At 37.4% G+C, this 19442-nt stretch overlaps 1 protein-coding gene across 2 annotated transcripts in view; it reads right to left on the reverse strand.

The window, feature by feature from the left end:
* Positions 1–1138: 1138 nt before the first annotated feature.
* LOC149074077 (mutS protein homolog 4-like) overlaps positions 1139–19442 on the reverse strand; it is a 64693-nt gene continuing 46389 nt past the window's right edge. For both annotated transcript variants that reach the window (XM_089246566.1, XM_089246565.1), the window contains exon 10: positions 1139–1401. In XM_089246566.1, the coding sequence (XP_089102692.1) occupies positions 1380–1401 (22 nt within the window). In that variant the 3' untranslated portion in view covers positions 1139–1379. The remainder of the gene's footprint in view (positions 1402–19442) is intronic.

Genomic DNA, 19442 nt, shown 5'->3' on the forward strand with positions numbered 1-19442 from the left:
GCAGATCTGAGTGTAGAGCAGGAAGCTCTTACCCTAACCTACTAATATCTCATGATATTGTGAGCGTACCCTAACCATGTTCGACTAATGTTTTCGAGTGTAGTGTTTCGTGCTGGTCCGGGTAGTTAGTGACGAGTTCTCACATATAGTTATACATGGTGATGAGATCTCACTAGTGTTTCTGTGTCGTTTTCCTGTCCACTAACGTCTAATCTTGTGTACCGAGTCATCGATGTGCAGATTGGTGAATCGCGATCTTGCCGACATTATCGTCCGATTCCTCGGAGAAGTCAGGATTCTCTTAGCCTGAGTGGAATTGATGCTAACATAATTGGGTGAGGTCTTATGTTATATATCGAGAATTTGGCAACTGTGTCGAATTTATTTAACGAACATAACAAAAAATGGGGAGTTGGTAATAATAGGCAATTTCCAAATTAAATCTTTTTTTTTTCCTATGAGTTTGCCAATGACTTGCATTATGGATGTACGAATCACGGGACGTAGCCTATAGGAGATGCTGCTACACTTACATAGCTTAGATGACAGAGCACTCGTCCGGCAAGTGAGTGACTGAGGTTCGAGTCCCCGTGGGGAAAGTGATGAATTTTCTTCCTTGTAATCTCCACAAATAACCAGTCATTCAATGAATCTTGTAGTTACCCATTATATAGTGCTGCCCAGTCCCTTTCCAACTGAAATTGCAGTATAATATGTATGTACTATGTGGTATTTCTGGAAAAAAATATATAAAGATGTTGGGTTCATGAAGGAAAGAGGGTCTAGCAAGAAAATTTGAAAATTTTCAGTGCTTCTGATTATCTGGAAACTAACTTTCGGGGCTCAGATTTTTGAGAGACTACTGCAAGTCTGAATTAAAAATTTTTAAGGACCATATAGCCATTTAAACTTGGGAAACTGCTTTTAACGTTTGTTGAGAATTATTCATTTGAAAGAGGAAGTTAATACATGTAAGTGAAATGTGGGCAAATTTTTATATCGCTTGATTTAAACTAAAATAAAACATCCATAAATAAAATATATTGCAGCAAAACACTTCTCTCAATAACGTACTGAAAAGCTATTGAAGTATGTTGTTTTTTTTAATAATAAATGAAACAATGCCATATGTATATAATACATGCTTATAGAACATAGAGATAAAACTAACTGAATGGGCTTTTGTCCATTTTCAGCCAATAAATGTTGCATTATTGTCGGCCACATTTTCAGATATATAAGCAGTTTGATATATAAGAGTTTTGAATTATTACTGGATGCAGCGAAGTTCTTTTAATTCTTCGTCCAAGGAGTCATCTCGAACAAGTTGCAAAATATGAACTACAAGCCGTAGAGTATCCCTTTTTCTTTTGTATTCTTCAGAGTTTCAAGTATATCCATCTGAATAAGTAAATTTGAATAAATAAGAAAAATAAAAGCTTGTGGAATACTACTGCCAATAATTAGTCTTAATGAAGCAAATAAGTTCTGAATTTAGCCATATTTAACCAGTCATCTGGCTATGACTGAATTTGTAGTTTCAGCCATACATAACAGTGGTGCCTGTGATGACATACACAGAAAATCCACATGACAGCATATCACACGACTATGACAGAATAATTTGTCATATAGCTACCACCACCTGCATAGACATCCTTCTGGTTTATTTTGCCACTGGATAAAGTTGAATAATTACATTTTAAAGTCTGGGGATATTATTACTAGTCAATGCTCGATGTAATGACCCCCTTTGTCCTGTCGAAAACAAACATATATAATGTTGGGAGGTTCATTATATTGAAAGCAAAACATATATGATAGCCATTATATGAAAACATTTGGGACTCATCCTACCGGTTGTTGTAATGGTTACCATAATTGGGGTTATTATAATGAGTGTCGACTGTATTATCTTTGCCATGCTTTGAAAGGCTGCATCCTCAAGCAATATTTTATACAGGGTGTTGCCTTGAAGTGGCAACAAATTCAGAGGGGTGATATTAAGTATCAAGAGGAACAAAAATTGCCATTAAACATGGTATCCCAAACCATGTTTAGTCAGTGAAAATCATAAAAATACTTATGAAGGGTGTGATGCCAAGTGAGGCAAAAAGGCCAATAACAAGTAGGAAAAACATTTATTTGAAAGCCTGATTATAACAGCGTGGGATGTACAAAATAAAGTAAAAGTACAAAAAAGTAAGTATAAAAAAACATACACTTGACAGGCATGATTACAACACAGCCTATGTAGCACTGTTCAATTTCAAAGTTGACAAAGAGTGATTACAGGAGTTGTTTGAAGTTGTGAAGGTCATTGCACAGCTGACAGCAATGGAGTAACTATTGTTGGATGCATTCAAAGATACTAGGTGTGCTGGCGATATCTGATGCAGTGACAACTATCCGTGTCAGAAGATCCTCCAATGTTTCCACAAGCATCTGATACATGAATGATTTAAGGAGTATCCCCAAAAGTCCAAGGGCTTGAGGTCCGGGGAGCATGGAGGCAAGCAACAGGTCCAGCACATCCAATCCACTTCCTGGGATAGGTACCATGGAGGTGGTTACATACCGCAATGGCAAAATGTGCTGGTACACCATCATGCATGAACCACATGTTCTGCCATGCTGTGGCTGGTGCACCCTGCAGCAGAAAAACAAGGTGCGGTCCAACCAGATGATCTCAGAGGATCCCTGCCAGGATGTTAACACTGAGCTTGAGTTGAACTTTTGATGGGGATTTGCAGATGATTACATGTCATAGCTGCCAACTTTTGAAAATGAAAATTCGGGAGATTTTCACGCAAACCCGTATTTTATGCTAAAACCACTCCCTAATAAATACAATAGGGATTTTTTCAAATAAAATAGGGATTTTCCAAACATAAAAGTTAAAACGTAGGGCATAAAATCCCTACTCAAAAACTGAAGTCAAATTAAAATAGGGAGTTTACACACATGGAAGTTAAACCCCTTGGGAATAAAATTCCTACGCGAAAAACAAGTGAAATTGGAGGCCAAAACTTCAATGATGTAAAAATAAATATTGTGAACAAACATTCTGCGCGAATGACCCCAAAATCATCGGAAGATGAAGGAAAAACCGTCAATTTTTGAAGAACACGTGACTTTTTGTGACACTTGCTTGATGTTTTTTTTTCACTTCACGACTGATGATGGCAGTCTTTCCATGACCGATGTTTATGTCCGTAACACAACTTGTACAAAAAGGAAAAGTCGGCCCCTCTTCTGGAACGTTTGATGAAAGTAAATTCATCATAATAAGTATCTTTAAAATTGATTAAATATGTTTTTACTGATCAGTATTCATGTTTTGTTATATCGCACGTATGTAACTTCAACAAAAGAAATTTTCACCATATGCGCGTCGCTATAATCTTGAATTATTATCCAGGACTATCGGCTGCTAAGCCATTTCCCTGCACGAAAAGACAAACAACTTTCTTGTTACCATCAGAGGGTTTGTAAAACTTCCTTAAAAAGGGAATTTCCCCATTTACGACGTGTGACGTCATTTCGAAAGGGGGAAAAACGAGGCTTCATGCCCCACAAGAAATTCCTTAGGGATTGCTTTCATAAGCGGGGATTTTTTTTTAATGAAGTAGGAATTTTTTAGGGACAATTAGGGATTTTTTGTAATTTTCGTAAAAATTCGGGAGATTTAAGAACTTTTCGGGAGGTCGAGCGATGAAGCTAAAATTCGGGAGATTCCCGAAAAATTCGGGAGACTTGGCAGCTATGACATGTGTGCATTGTGACCACGCCTACTCGCGTAAAGCTGGCTTCATCTGAGAACGAAACAAAGGCAGGAAACTGAATTCCGCAATTTGCGACATCAAGCATCCAGTACAAGAACTCTACCCAAAGGGGATAAGCGACTTTGGCTAGGAGTTCTACCTTCTGCACATGGAATTGGTACATCTTTTGAGCATACAGAACTTTCCACACCACCTCATGCCGAATACCAAGTTCAGCTGCAACCGCTTGTGTAACTATATGGGGAATCAGCAAGCAGTTACAATACAATTAAAAATGTTTTAATTATTGGCGATACCAAAATATTGACCTTCTTGACTTAAACTCTAATATTACTACTAAATATTTAAACTTATTGTGTAGTAAAGGATTCTAGCCATTTATTGAAGGCATAACTAGACCTCGATCAAATACATGTCTTGATCACATATTCACACGAAATTAATCTATTACTAATATATATTCTATTTTTTTCTGATCTGACAGCTTACAAATTATTGTATAATGATCTATGTTTCAGTATACCCACTTCAACTACTATATCAAAACAAACTAATCGTCAGTTTAAAAAATTTGATTATCGGAAACTTCATATTTTTCTTCGAAATTACAATTTTTCATTCAATAATATTGACCCTTCTAATAATTTTGAAAAATTTTTACAACTTGAAACAATAGTACACAATCACACTAGATATATTAATTGTAAAAACAATAGATCGCAGCTGAATCCTTAGATCACAACACCATGAAATTAAGCAAAAACTATTTTAAAACACAAATTTCCATTCAATATCCCATTAAATATAGCCTATAAAAATATTGTAAAACTGGTCAAATCCAAAATAAAATCTGCTAAACTTGAATATTTTTCCTACCAATTTTCAAAATGCAACACTCCCACAAAATACTGGAGATCCATTGATGGTATAATTAATAAAACTGATGGTCATAATAAACTGTTTTCCTCCGATTCTGATCCTATTTCTCGGGCCCAAAACTTTAATTCCCATTTTGTAAATATTTCCCCCACTCAATATCAACATAAATGATTATTTTAAGCAATACATGATATTGAATTGTCACTTAATATACCTTTTTCCAACAACTGCTGATAAAAGTTTAAAATTTTATTATATTTAATGTAATTTTAATAATATAATATAAAGTTTATTATTTGATTATAGAAGTTACCTCTTCATCAAATTGCAAAGTTTTTCACTTATAGTTATAAATAGGAGGTTTTGGACAGTGCGGTAAAAACCCTCCTGTCCAAAACCTTGCCAACCCTGTCTTAAATGGAAGTCATGTCAAGTACTTGCAAAAAAGATCACAACTAGCAATTTAAAAATTTTACTATCTCAAACCTTACTTGAATCAGTCATTTTTACCAACTCTGATAAAGAGTTGGTAGTTTTGTTTTACCTTGTACTTGTTGGTACCTTGTTTTACTCACTCCTACTATATGGTCTAACTGTCTGGGGTTCTGACTACCTTTCAACCCTTTCCCTATAACATAGCTGCCAAGTCTCCCGAATTTTTCGGGAATCTCCCGAATTTTAGCTTCATCGCTCGACCTCCCGAAAAGTTCTTAAATCTCCCGAATTTTTACGAAAATCACAAAAATCCCTAATTGTCCCTTAAAATTCCCTACTTCATTAAAAAAAATCCCTAAGGAATTTCTTGTGGGGCATGAAGCCTCTTTTTTTTCCCCTTTCGAAATGACGTCACACGTCGTAAATGGGGAAATTCCCTTTTTAAGGAAGTTTTATAAACCCTCTGATGGTAACAAGAAAGTTTTGTCTTATCGTGCAGGGAAATGGCTTAGCAGCCAATAGTCCTGGATAATAATTGAAGATTATAGTCACGCGCATGTGGTCAAAATTTCTTTTGTTATAACGTGCGATATAACAAAACACGAATACTGATAAGCAAAAACATACTTAATCAATTTTAAAGATACTTATTCCGATGAATTTCCTTTCATCAAACGTTCCAGAAGAGGGCCGACTTTTCCTTTTTGTACAAGTTGTGTTACGGACATAAACATCGGGCATGGAAAGACTGCCATCATCACTCGTGAAATGAAAAAAAAACCATCAAGCAAGTGTCACAAAAAGTCTGTTATTCAAAAATTGACGGTGTTTTCCATCATCTTCCGATGATTTTGGGGTAATTCGCGCAGAATGTTGTGTTCAATCAGAAACGCTGTGAACAAATATTTATTTTTACATCACTGAAGTTTTGGCCTCCAATTTCACTTGTTTTTTTGCGTAGAAATTTTATTTCCAAGGGTTTAACTTCCATGTGTGTAAAATCCCTATTTTAATTTGACTTCAGTAGGGATTTTATTCCCTACGCTTTAACTTTTATGTTTGTAAAATCCCTATTTTATTTGGAAAAATCCCTATTGTATTTATTAGGGAATGGTTTTAGCATAAAATACGGGTTTGCGCAAAAATCTCCCGAATTTTCATTTTCAAAAGTTGGCAGCTATGCTATAGTCAGCCTCCATAAGAGAATAATTAGAATCATCACAAATAATTTTACTTTATCAATACTACTTCACCATCAATACAACTTCATCAACATCTTAAAATACTCTTACATTACGTCAATTATATTTCTATAAATCTATTCTCCTATTCAAAGGTCAATTCTTGCCTTTAAATACATCTTGATCTTCAAATAGACTAAACAATATGTATTCACTTCCCTTGCCTCATAAAACACTGAAGAAACATTTTACTTATCTCAAAATTCTACAATACATTACTACCAGATATCACTCAAAATACTAATTTATCATCCTTTAAAAAATGTGTCAAGCAATATATGTTCTCACTTGATGATATAGAAAATTTGTTTTAATGTTTTTCTGTTGCTAATATAATCCTTAAATAACGTAACAGTTTAATTTAATTACATGCTGCATCTAGTCGTTTTTACCTTTATTCCAACATCCCAAAAATTTATATTTTTAGTTGCAGCATATAACTGTTTTTAAATTGCACTCTGTTGTCATGAATTTTTATTTTAATTTGAATAATTTTGATTTTTTTTAAATCTGTTTTCCTACTAATTTTTACCAGAATGGGCCATTTTTTGATTGACTCCTTGGTAAATTTTTTTTTTTTTTTTATACTGTTATATAACAATAAATTCGATTTGATTTGGAAAAAAACTTGTTCCTCCATTTCAGGTGTGAGTACATTGAGTTCAGGGTTGGTAAAAAAAAACCAAAAAACCTGGTTTTTTTATAATTACATACATTAAAAACAATAAAATTTCTTAAAAATCATTCAGAACTTCTAATAATTAATTAAAATAAAATGTTTATTAATATAATTAAAAATATTCCCATATTTAATTAATCAATAAATATTTCTTATATTTTAACAAAAACCAACTTTTGCAATTTAATTATTTTTTGCTTAACTCAATGGATTACTGTGTGTTTGAAAATTCTTTTAATATTATTAATCGTGTGTGTGTGTGTGTGTATATATATACACACACAAATGTTTTCTCCAGTTACTTTCAGTATGCTTAATTAGGAAGCTATTGTGCAAAAACTAATAAAAATTGGTGAATATAATGTATTTAATGAAGCATTAATAATTCAGATTAATTAACAATGATTTACGATATACAGGGTGATTATAACTAAGGTTCTAATTTCAAAACACTGTAAAAAAAGATTGTCAGAATGACTTGAAAATTGACATGAATATTCCTGAAGAAATATAATTTTATTAAGTAAAGGAGGAAAAAAGACTAAAATGTAATGACATCGTCCCACACATGGGAAATTTGCTTGCAGAATGGAAACAATAGCCAGTCATGGCAAAATGATAACTTAATTATAGCATTACACGATTTCATAATTCATGGAAACATAACAAAAAGTGAAGTAATTGAACAAATAACTACAACTTACTCAAGAAATGTTAAATATGTTGTCCACAGTGTTCTGGCTATGAGGTGAAAGCACAAAAATTCTTGTTCAACAACGGATCAGAGTATGCCATGGTCATGATGTGGATGCACTTCACCTTTATCAAACCAAACACGCCCCCATGTTAATATTCCTGAGGAACTTCTAACATATAGGGGATGCGCTGAAGCTTGCAATTCACCAAAGTTTGCAGTCTGACCACTGTTCATAACATTTTGAGGTTATGAACAGTGGTACCTCCCACCCCAGCCAGAAGTTGCAAGGGTTAAGGTCAAATGAACTGATGGCTGGCCAAGTGTTATGCAATCCTGTTATTGTCAGAATGGGTCTTCAGCAGCTGCTTTGCTGGTAATGCAATGTGCATCTTGATAGAAGTTGTTCTATCCACATACTGATTCTGTGGAAGTGCCGAAATGATGTGGCTGCACACAATAGATTATACTGCTGGCCATGTACAGCATCATCTACTTGCACATTTTGTAATACTTGCACTTTTTTCTTTCACCAAAGAAACTTTCATTGCTTCAGGAGTATCCATGCAAATTTCCAAGTCAGCCTGACCAATACTTAAAGTTTTGATTCAAAAACTATACAATATAATCACCCTGTATATAGCTGATTATTTTTAATAAATCTGTTACTACTACTATACAGTAGAACCCTGATTAACTGGGCCTAACAGTGAAAGTATAAAAAAAAACTATTGAATATTAAGACAGAGATATACAGTAGGAGATGTGCTGTTACTTATGGGAATGTAAATGTCTGTGAGGTAATGTAACTACTAGTACACTAGTCTTTGTCCTTTAGCGACAGCCGGTGTCTTCATTGGATTATAGGACCACCTGCCCCTAGCATGATGGTATCGTTACTGTTGCTGCTTCTTTGTGAAGGAAACAAGAAACCTTGTGAGATAATACACCATTACATTTAGATGTATGATACAATCCTTATTCATGAATTTGCTAAAGATAAATAGAGCATCAGAATGTAGCCCAAGGTTAGAAAATGTAAGAATGAGAAATTTTGGCTTCTGTATATAACTTTAAATAACTAAGATACTTCATAAAAAAAAAAAATATATAGGCCTATTCAAGCCACTTTTGTGAGACTTTTTGAAAAAAAACCCCACTTACACCATCTTATGCCATTTAAAGATATACCATCAAATTATATCCCAAGAATCTAAAATGTGATAAAAATGAAAAATTTTAGCTAATAATGAACCAATATTGGTTGATATTGATATTTTTCAAGGAAAAAATTATATTTAGACCACTTTTATTTGATTACTTGGTTAAAACCAAACAACCCTGATTGAGTTGTTGCCCTACATCACACCCTCTTGCTTGGAAGGATAGTTTCATAGCTGTGGATCAATCTTCATTAAGATGGTGTGGATAACGCCTCTTCAGATATTGCTCTTGGTACATCTGTGGTGCTAGGCACCCATTGCAACCTGCTTGGCCATAAATCAGATGCATATCCACATATTCTCATTCATATAGTCAGACATGCTGTTTTCAAATGAACTTGTAATACCGTGAATCTCGAAAAGCCTGTTTGCTGCTATTGTTTTTCCCACAGGAATGGGAAATTTGCATAGAGAGGGTTTCTTCTTCTTGACCGCGCTGCATATGCAAGGAGGAAAGGAAATACCAGTGCATTCGTTTTGCCATGCCACTTACGTCAGGCACGGTGAGCCAAGAAATCAGCGATCTACTGATAACCTCTTTCCCTATCCTCTCGACATCTATTTCTGTAATTTTCACCAACTAACCATGGTTTGTGATAACATGCTTTATGGCAATTTTTGTTTCCCTTGATGGCTAATATCACCCCTCTGAGTTTATCTGTATATATATTTTTTTCTATCTACTAATAGCATACAGTAGAGCCTTGATAATCCAATATGGACAGGGATGGGACTGAAGCCACCTTAGACTATCAAAAAACTTGTAAAACTTTTTTTGTTTAATTCATGTTTGTTTCACTTAAAAAAAATGCAAGCAAAGCTGTACCAACATACCTACTGTATTTTTAATTCTTTAATATGATACAGATGTAACAATCTGTTTCAAAAAATGAAGGATGTGAAAGGGCACTTAGATAAGGGAGTGATTGAGGAGAGTTGTGGGTGATGAGATTGATGGTGAATGATGCTGAGGCACTGATAGCTTTCAACTGTCTTCCTAATGATTTTATGTAAGCAATTAAGGGACAATGCCATTGTCGACCATAAGAAAACTGTTTAACTTTCTCAATGACCTGCCGAAAGTTGAAATGGTCTACATCCATTCAATGGAATCTAATATTTTATTCCATCAGTTACACATTATAGGGCTGGGGCTGCCTAGTCACTTTCAAACTAAGAGAAATTACTGTACAATACGTGCATACTACATAGTATTAATGGAAAAAAATTAGGAATTTGCGTTCTTCGAGGGAAAAAAAGAGAAAGGGGCTCTAAAAGAAATTAGAAAAATTTTCAGTACTCCGGATTATCTGAAAACTTGAACTTTCGGGGCTCGGATTTTTGAGATTCTACTGCACAAGGAAAAAATATAACATTTACATGTCATTTTATATAAATTCCAATACAGTCGAATCCCATTATAACGAACTCCAAGAGACAGGAGAAATCACTTCTTAATAACGAAATTTCGTTATAAAGGAATTTGAGATATTTGCATTTCTCCTATGTAAACTTATTTGCGGGATTAGAAAAGTATTCGCTAAAACGAGATTTGCGCTATAATAGTATTCATTAAAACGGGATTCGACTGCACATCATTTTTAACATGAATTGCTGAGAAATATTTTTTTGCATTAATTTTGAACTTGAACAACCCATGCTGTTATTGCATTTAGTTAATTAAGAATTCAACATTTCTACAACTTTCTTGTATTTAGAAACTAATGAGTAATTAATTTTATTTTAAATATAAAATAAAGAGCATCAATTTTCATGTTTGAATTTTTTATAAAATCAAAAAATATATTTTAATTAGCTTCTCAAACTTTCAAAAAAAGTTAATAAAAAAAGGGAAAAAGCATGTGCATCTTTATAAAAAGAGGCACACAGCAAAATTAATTAGACAGATGACTGGTTAACACTCCCATATCTTTTATTGTAGGTAAATTAACATCAAATTCAGTGGATGACATTATCTATGTATTTTAGAGAATGTAAACTCATGGGATATATAAAAAAAGGAATGAGAGAGACTATGTGAAAAAAGAACAAGCAGGTTGATATGAAGTCTCATGGGTGATGTGTTTGGTATATTCAATGAACTCTGCAGGAAAATCTGCCATCTCTGCCAGTTTAATACCTGTCATAAAAAAATACTATTAAAGACATCAACTGCATAAATTAATGCATTATCAAACCTCAATTATAATTTTTCTATTCTATGATTCCTTGAACAAATTTATCCTAATTTTTTTAATGATGTTTAGAGGTTAAGAAGACACCATCAAATCAGGCAAATACATGATAATACAAGAATCCTAATGCATTTCAACACCAATGGGTGTTGTCTTCAGAGAAAAAAATATTTAACCACTACTTCAAACGTGAACAGACATACTTTTTCCATTGAGCAACTGAGCATCAAGATTTGGTATTCAACCCAAGTGGGAAACCCGATTGTGACTAATGGTAAAATATTTTTTCCTCTGAAACACGACACCCACTGATGTCGAAATGCATTAGGATTTTTGTGTTTGCCTTATTTCGTTGGTGTCTTAATATTCTTGGGCAAAGTTGATCAACTCTTCCATGTTTAGAGGTGTCGCAAGTTCAATACTTGATTCATCCTCGTCAGAAACTTTCCTGACAGGGGGATACAAAAGAAACGGCAACATGAAAATATTGCTACTGCAGGGAGTTTAATAGTCTTATTGTAACATATCGCCGCTATGGGGTCATATGTTCCATTCATCACAAATGCCATAAATCCCTAGCAACTAACACTAATTGATCCTAAGGGAAAAGACCAGGTTGAGTCAATATTATACATAAACACATAAATTCCTTGTTATTTCATTGTGTTGAAACTTATACAGAGGGTTGTTAGTAGACATCAAGAGGAACAAGGTGTCGCAAACCACATTGAGAGGGTGAAAAACGCATGCAGGTTTCTACGTCACATGGAACAACAAAAAGTACAATAATAACTACAAAAAGATTTATTTGATTAATTATTACAAGAGTTGTTGGAAGTGGTGGCTGCTGATGTCATTACATAATCTACAACCATAGGAGGAGATAGACTTGGAAGTCTGGGGGGGGGGACACACACACACGATGATGTTAATTCATAAACATTAGATCAATCGACTCCACCTTTGTATCTCTGCCCATGTCTACAACGAGTAAAAACAATTCCCAGATGCGCTCAAAGATATCAAGTATGCTTTTGATGTCGTCTGCGTAATTTAGGTCAGCCGCAAAACATGATTCTGCACAAGCGTCTCTGCTTACATCAGATATGGCGAGTGAACACATTCAGCAATCTTTCCACATCTATCTCTTATTTCCTCTGGACTCAGAGCCTTCGTGCGTTTTTCATGATTTTCACCCTCTCAACGTGGTTTGTGATACCATGTTCCATTGCAATTTTTGTTCCTCTTGATGTTTCTCAAACCCTATAAGTTTGTCGGTCCATTAACAGAACATCCTGTATATATATGTGATGAAAAGAATTGCATTGTTATTAAATACCTTGTCTCAGAGGCAGAGGTACCCATGAGCTTTTGTTCTGTAATAATGGTTCCATGGTCTCAAATTGAAATAGCCATGTTGTAATGTATTGTTAGACCCCCGGCGCAGAAGTCCACTTTTGATTCAATCTGATCGGTGATTTGGGTTAAATATTTTGCTTATCTGTCGGAATATACATAAATATTTACCTTTTTTCCCCCGCAGGTCAGTCAGTTGCAATTATTGTACAATCGGCAATTGCGACTGACTTATCTCAGCCGTCATTTTGGAGTGCTGATTGTTTCAATTTGAAATATATAAATTTCACTGATATTCTGGCTGTGACATATTTTTTTATATCCTGAGACGTAAGGTAATCTGTTTATGCCATGAAAAATACCAGTTCTTTAATGTATAAATAATTGTTTCAAGTCAGTTGCAATCTGCTCTTTCCGATTGAAGCTAACATGAAGTGAATTTGCTAATTAATCATGCCGAGGTAGATTGGATTGGATTTTCAATTTATTGGCGCAAGGACCAATTTGGTCAAACTGCGCCAAAGAAGACATAAAAATAAGAAAGATGTCCTTTTGTCATGTCAAAAAACTAAAACATAAAAAGGAACATGAAACGTAAAACAATGACATAAATTGGTTTATATGACAAATTATAGATTTTTACAATGGCTTTGATGAATTTAAAAATGCGAGATGCATCGCTATTGTCATTTAAAATGTCATGAAGTGAAAGATGATTAGGACCGAAAGCGGTCGTAAAATGATGACGATGATGTGAACAAGTAAAAGCATGAACAATGGACTTTAACAATGAGGGCACTCTGGTTGACTCTCTCGTAATAACAAATATGATTGTGTGAGGCGACTGTGTCCTATGCGTAGCTGGGCAAGCAGAACTTCCTCCTTTCGATTACTCCTGCAGCTCGAACGCCAGTGGCCAAGTATGGGCTTGATGGCACGAAATTTATTATTTATCTGATGGTTCCAATGATCCTGCCAGCGGTGATGCATCACTTCCCGGAGGATTGAGAAGTGGTCACTGGCAGGTACCAAAAGGTTATTGTCAATGTTAGTTGTTGTTCGAGCTGCTGTGTCTACTTTTTCGTTGCCCGGTATTCCTACATGACCTGGTACCCAGTAAAATTTTACTGTGGTACCATGATGAATGAGGTAATGCAGTTCATGAAAAATGGCATGAATGAATGGATGAGTGTGAAACGTACAGGAACACAGTGCTTGTAATGCGCTGAGAGAGTCGCTATAGATGATGCATCGTCGGTGGCGTTTGCGTCGTATATGACGTAGAGGCTGAAGGATTTCGTACAGTTCTGCCGAATATATAGTGTATGTGTCTGGAAGTTTGATGTGTCTGAAGTTAGCAATGTCTCCTCGCAGCAGATGTAGGCACAACCGACATGGCCAGGGCTCTTGGAGCCGTTGGTATATATGGGGAAGTACCTGTTGTACCTACCCCTGTGCCTAAAGAATATCTGTTGATATATGACATCTGCTGTGGTGGCTCTAGGGTATAATGATAATGAAAGAGAGACATCTGGCAGAGACTGCTCCCATGGTGCCAGTTGCCAAGCAATTGTGGCCACGCGACTGATGTCTAATTCTAGTTCTTCCACAAGTGCCCTCATACGAAGACCGTAAGACGGAACACATGAAGGGCGAGCAGCAAAAAGTCTATGAAATGATGGATTGATAATGACATTATGAAGTGGATGACCTGGTAAAGATTTCATTTTAATATAATATTTCAAAGAAAGCTGTTGGCGTCTTGTTGTAATAGATGGCTCGTTGCATTCAACATACAGACTCTCCATAGGGGAAGTCCGGAAAGCTCCAGAACAAATGCGGAGAGCAAGATGATGAACTGGGTCGAGCACACTCAGATAGCTCCGAGGTGCTGACCCGTATACAATGGAGCCGTAGTCAAGCTTTGATCTTATTAGAGCTTTATACAAGTGAATGAGTGACTTACGGTCTGCTCCCCATGATGTAGACGAGATGACCTTCAAGAGGTTCATCGTCTTCATGCAACGAGCTCTCAATTGTGCAATATGAGGTTTGAAAGTAAGTTTTTTATCGAATGTGATGCCAAGGACTTTTGTATTTTCTACTATTGGTATTTGACTATTGTTTAGAAACAATTGTGGGTCATCATGTAGGTTTCGACGCCGACAAAAGTGCATAGTGACAGTTTTGTCAGCGGAGAATGAGAAGCCGTTATTATGTGCCCACTTGCTGATCTTGTTGAGTGCGGTTTGCAATTGTCTCTCGGCTGACCTCATATTCACTGATTGATATGATATCAACAGATCATCCACATAAAGTGCGCCAGTGACAGACAACGGGAGTTGGTTCAACACCCCGTTGAGTCTTAAAATAAAAAGTGTAACACTTAAATTACTACCTTGTTCTTGAATTTGGGGAGCTGATAATGTGCTTCCGATCCGTACCTGGAAGATGCGGCGAGCGAGAAAGTTCTTAATGAAAATGGGCAAGTTGCCCCGCAAGCCTCAATTATAGAGGTCTGAGAGAATTCCGTGCCTCCAAGTACGATCGTAGGCCTTTTCTATATCGAAAAATATGGCTAGCATATGCTCCCTCTTCACAAATGCTTGTCTTATTGATGTCTCAAGGCGTAACATATTGCATGTTGTGGACCTGAACCGTCTAAAGCCGCTTTGATATTTCGATAAAATATTGTTAACCTCAAGGTAGTGCATAAGGCGATAGTTGACCATGCGTTCCATGAGCTTACATAGACAACTGGTCAAAGCAATAGGTCTGTAACTGTTAGGTTGCTGAGGATTTTTTCCAGGCTTCGGGAATGCAAGAACAATGGCTGCTCGCCAGGTGTCAGGAAATGAATGGCTGACCCAGATCCGATTGAATAAAATAAGTAAATGTGACAGTGATTCTGGTGATAGATGCCGAATCATGGAATAATGAATAGCATCGGGCCCTACAGCTGAGTCAGGACATCGCTGCAAGGCCGGCGTCAGTTCATGAAGGGTGAACAATGAATTGTACCCCTCCGGTGTAAAAGGCCGGAAGGTGTACGATGTACGTTCGGCTGATGATTTAATGGGATGAAACGATGGGGGATAGTTCGCATCACTGGAGACAGCGGCGAAGGTATCCGCAATATCCCTCACATCGCTGATAATAGTGCCATTGGTATTTAAAATGGTAATTGGATGAGACTGATAATGACCACTGATTTTTCGGATCCGGTCCCAAATGACTTTAGATGAAGTAGATGAATTGATTCCCGTGGTAAACTTTTGCCAGGACTCGCGTTGAGCCTGGCGCCTGGTTCTTCTCGCTATCGCCTTTGCTTTTAAAAATGCCAACTTGTTGTCATGGGTAGGATACCGCCGGAACCTACTCCATGCTTTCTTTTGTGCTTTAATCGTAAGATTACATTCGTGGTTCCACCAAGGTTTAGGAAATTTAGGAAGTTTCGAGGAGACTTTGGGTATTGATTCATTTGCTGCAGAGATGATACAACTGGTGACAAGGTCGACACAGTGGTCGACGTCGGGTTGCGAAACCATATCCTCCGTGATTTCTGCCTTGACCGTGAAGTCTGCCCATCGGGCGGCCACAAGCTTCCACCGAGGAGGACCCTCAGGTATGCTATGGCTTCGATCAAGGCACTTAACCACTAGAGGAAAATGATTGCTCCCGTGGAGGTCCGGATCAACCGACCAGGACCAGTTGGGCAAGAGTGAAGGTGAGCATAACAATAAATCTATTGCAGTGAAACTATTGTTTGGGGCATGGAAATGAGTGAAACTGCCATCATTCATGATGGCAAGGTCCATGTCTTCTAACAGCCGTTCTACCATTTCCCCACGAGGGGTGTTGCTGTTAGAACCCCATATCATGTTATGAGCATTGAAGTCTCCAAGAAGAAAAAATGGTGGAGGTAATTGATCAATCAGATCTTCTAGATCTCTCTGTAAGATGGTGTCATTTGGTGGCAAATAAATGGAACAGATGGTAATTTTTAGGCCAGTAGAAATTTCCACCGCGATGGCCTGCAGGTTCGTGCGCAGCGTTAGAACGCGCGACGACACGTGATGTGGAACCAGCAGACCAACACCACGGCAAGCTCTACTCCCGTCATCGTAATTGATACGGAACAGGGAATGTCGCCTGATGTTCCATGTCTCCGAGGGCTTCGTAAAAGTTTCCTGGAGTGCCAGGCAAACAGGATGATAGTGATTGATCAAATCCTTGAGATCTTCGTAATTGGATCTAAGACCACGAATGTTCCATTGAATAATGTTGGCCATAAATTGCAAATAGATGTAGACGGTTCAAGGTCTTTGAACTTATTTCGGTCCAATTTCCGGCGAGTAGTACCGGATTCTGTAGGATTATCCAGATCCATGTCACCAATTGATTTGTCATCAAGAAGTGACATGTTTTGTAATGTAGGCTGCTTCTTTGCTCTCTGAATGGCTTTTCTTGAATATCCGGTCTTGAATAGTTTAATTTTAGATTTATTTCCACTATTGATTTTTGGCTTAGTAGCTGTAGTTACTTTGAATGTGTTCGCTGTTGCTTTTCCTGCTTCTTCGGAGGTGGTGGACTCCTTCCGTAATCCAGCAGAGCAACAGCAGCCACAACTATTACACGATTGGTTAGATGATGTTTGAGTTGATGTATTAGCTATTGGTTCAGTCTGAGTTGTTACGGATGCTTTGGTGACTTTGTTAGTCGTATTAGCTGTTGATGGATTTGTTACCATATTAGAGTATGATCTACTAGCTATTGGAGTTTGGTTAGAGATTATACGACGACGTGCTTCAATATATGAGATGTTATTGAGGACCTTGATCTTCTGAATCTCTTTTTCTTCATTCCATTTCGGACACTTTCTGTCAAATGCGGGGTGGTCGCCACCGCAATTGACGCACTTGAATGATGTTGAAGTGCAGTTGTCCGAAATGTGGTCCTTCTCACCGCATTTTGCGCAGGTGGGTTGACTGCGGCACGCCATTCGTGAGTGACCGTATTTTTGGCAGTTGAAGCATCGAACAGGGTTAGGAATGTATGGCTGGATTTTGAGGTTATAATAACCTATTTGGATATCTTTCGGCAATGTTGGGGATGAAAATGTCATCCCCATTATATTACGTGATGGAGCTAGATTGCCATCTTTGCGGCTCATAATATGTTTGGCAGATGTTACGCCTTGAGACGCCAGCTCTTGTGTTAGTTCTTCTTCATCCATGTTAATTAAGTTAGTATCTGAAATGACACCACGTGAATAATTCAGCGTGGGGTGGACTTTGACTGTTATGGGTATGTCCCCGAGAGATGTGAGCTTTTGAATGAGTTCGGCTTGTTTGGGAGTGTTAGTTTCGACGAGAAGGTCTCCTGAACGGAGAGCCTTCACTGATTTCAGAGTTCCAACTGCGCCATAGAGAGCTTTATCTATCAAGAATGGTGATACTTTTGACAGCTGTTTATTGGTATCAGAGCTATGCAAGAAGAAGAATGAGACAGATGATAGATTTGAAGAAGCGGTTTCTGTGACAATTGTTTCACTAAGTGCAGTTCTTTGACGTTTTGGTGTATTTTTTGTTTTTCCCATATTTGAATGGGTATTGTTCCACTCCCACCCACCATGGAGCCCTACGAGGGGACGCGCACACGTAACCGGTGAAGGTTAGTAGCAACGTCAGGTTAGGTGGGAGCTATACACCACCAAAGCAGGCGAGCAGACGCGTTCAAGATCCAAGATCGTCGTGAAGCAGCACCAACAAACTTCAACGACGTCCGGCAGGCCCGGCCCCTCTACCTGCCCAGTAGTGTAACCCCTTCAGCCACCGAGGCGACCACAGCCGATTGACCTGGACGGGGCTAATCCAAGCCTCCCGTTTCGGCTGAATCCGAGGCCAAAGATAGCGCATCAGGCTAACCAGGGTCTCCACGCACGGCAAACACGCAGGTAGACAGCGTCCCAGACAGAGCATACGCTAGAAGCAACGCCCCGTCTGGGAGGACCCCTCCCCGCCTAAGCGGGGTCCACAATGAGGGGTTGGACACAAGACAAACATGTACAGGACAAAACAAGACGCAAGACAAGTACTGCAAGATGTGTAGAAAAAAACATGTAATCTGGGCTATTGAAAGTGTAGGATATGAGCACAAATAAGCGATGACAATGATGTGTGATAGATTTAGCATTACCCAGGGTGCACCACGAGGAGGCCTATCACATTACACCCCCCGACTGGTAATTCACAAAATAATGTTTACTTTGAGCTCTATTACAGACCAAGTGGGGTGATCTCGTTGAAAACAACAGGGCCTTTTACCAATGGCAGTTGTTGCTGATGTCGAGTCATGGTGTTCGAGAGTGTCTGATGATGACTGGATATTGGACAATCCTCTACAACAACAAAGCACTAAGGCTTAGAGGTGAGACAGTTTAGTAAAACTGCCATTGGATAACCAATTGAAGAACTTGGTTAATTCATCTATAACATAGCTTCACGTCTATAACTGACGAACCGGTTCCTGAGGAAAGCCGATGATTTCACGTTGTCAAAGAGAAGACTGAAATGCTCAACTTTATATTGAGAACTGAACTACTGGACTTTTTTAGTGAAATCGGAAAAATTTATTGTAATAAAAACTTTGATTCATAAAATGTTTAGATTGGAAAAATGAATCATATTGTCAAGTAAACCGGTGAACTTAATTGTTAATAATGGTAAAAATAAATAACTTTTATTAGAAATGGCTTTTGTTTTCATTTTGCTGTCTTGCAATTTAGATCTGATATGAATCCGGGAATGCAACATTCATCGTTACAATGTAAACATCCTGGAGAAACCTGATCAACTTCCCTTATCTTGTGGAGACTGTTGCCACTGAAAATGTAATATTATTCAAAAATAATCCATGTCATGTGTCCATATGCAAATAGTTGAATGTCAAATTT

Source organism: Pholcus phalangioides, unplaced genomic scaffold, assembly GCF_987345545.1.
Source record: "Pholcus phalangioides strain wild (caught in Gottingen) unplaced genomic scaffold, Ppha-v1.0 ptg000017l_1, whole genome shotgun sequence".
In the NCBI taxonomy this organism is placed as follows: domain Eukaryota; kingdom Metazoa; phylum Arthropoda; class Arachnida; order Araneae; family Pholcidae; genus Pholcus; species Pholcus phalangioides.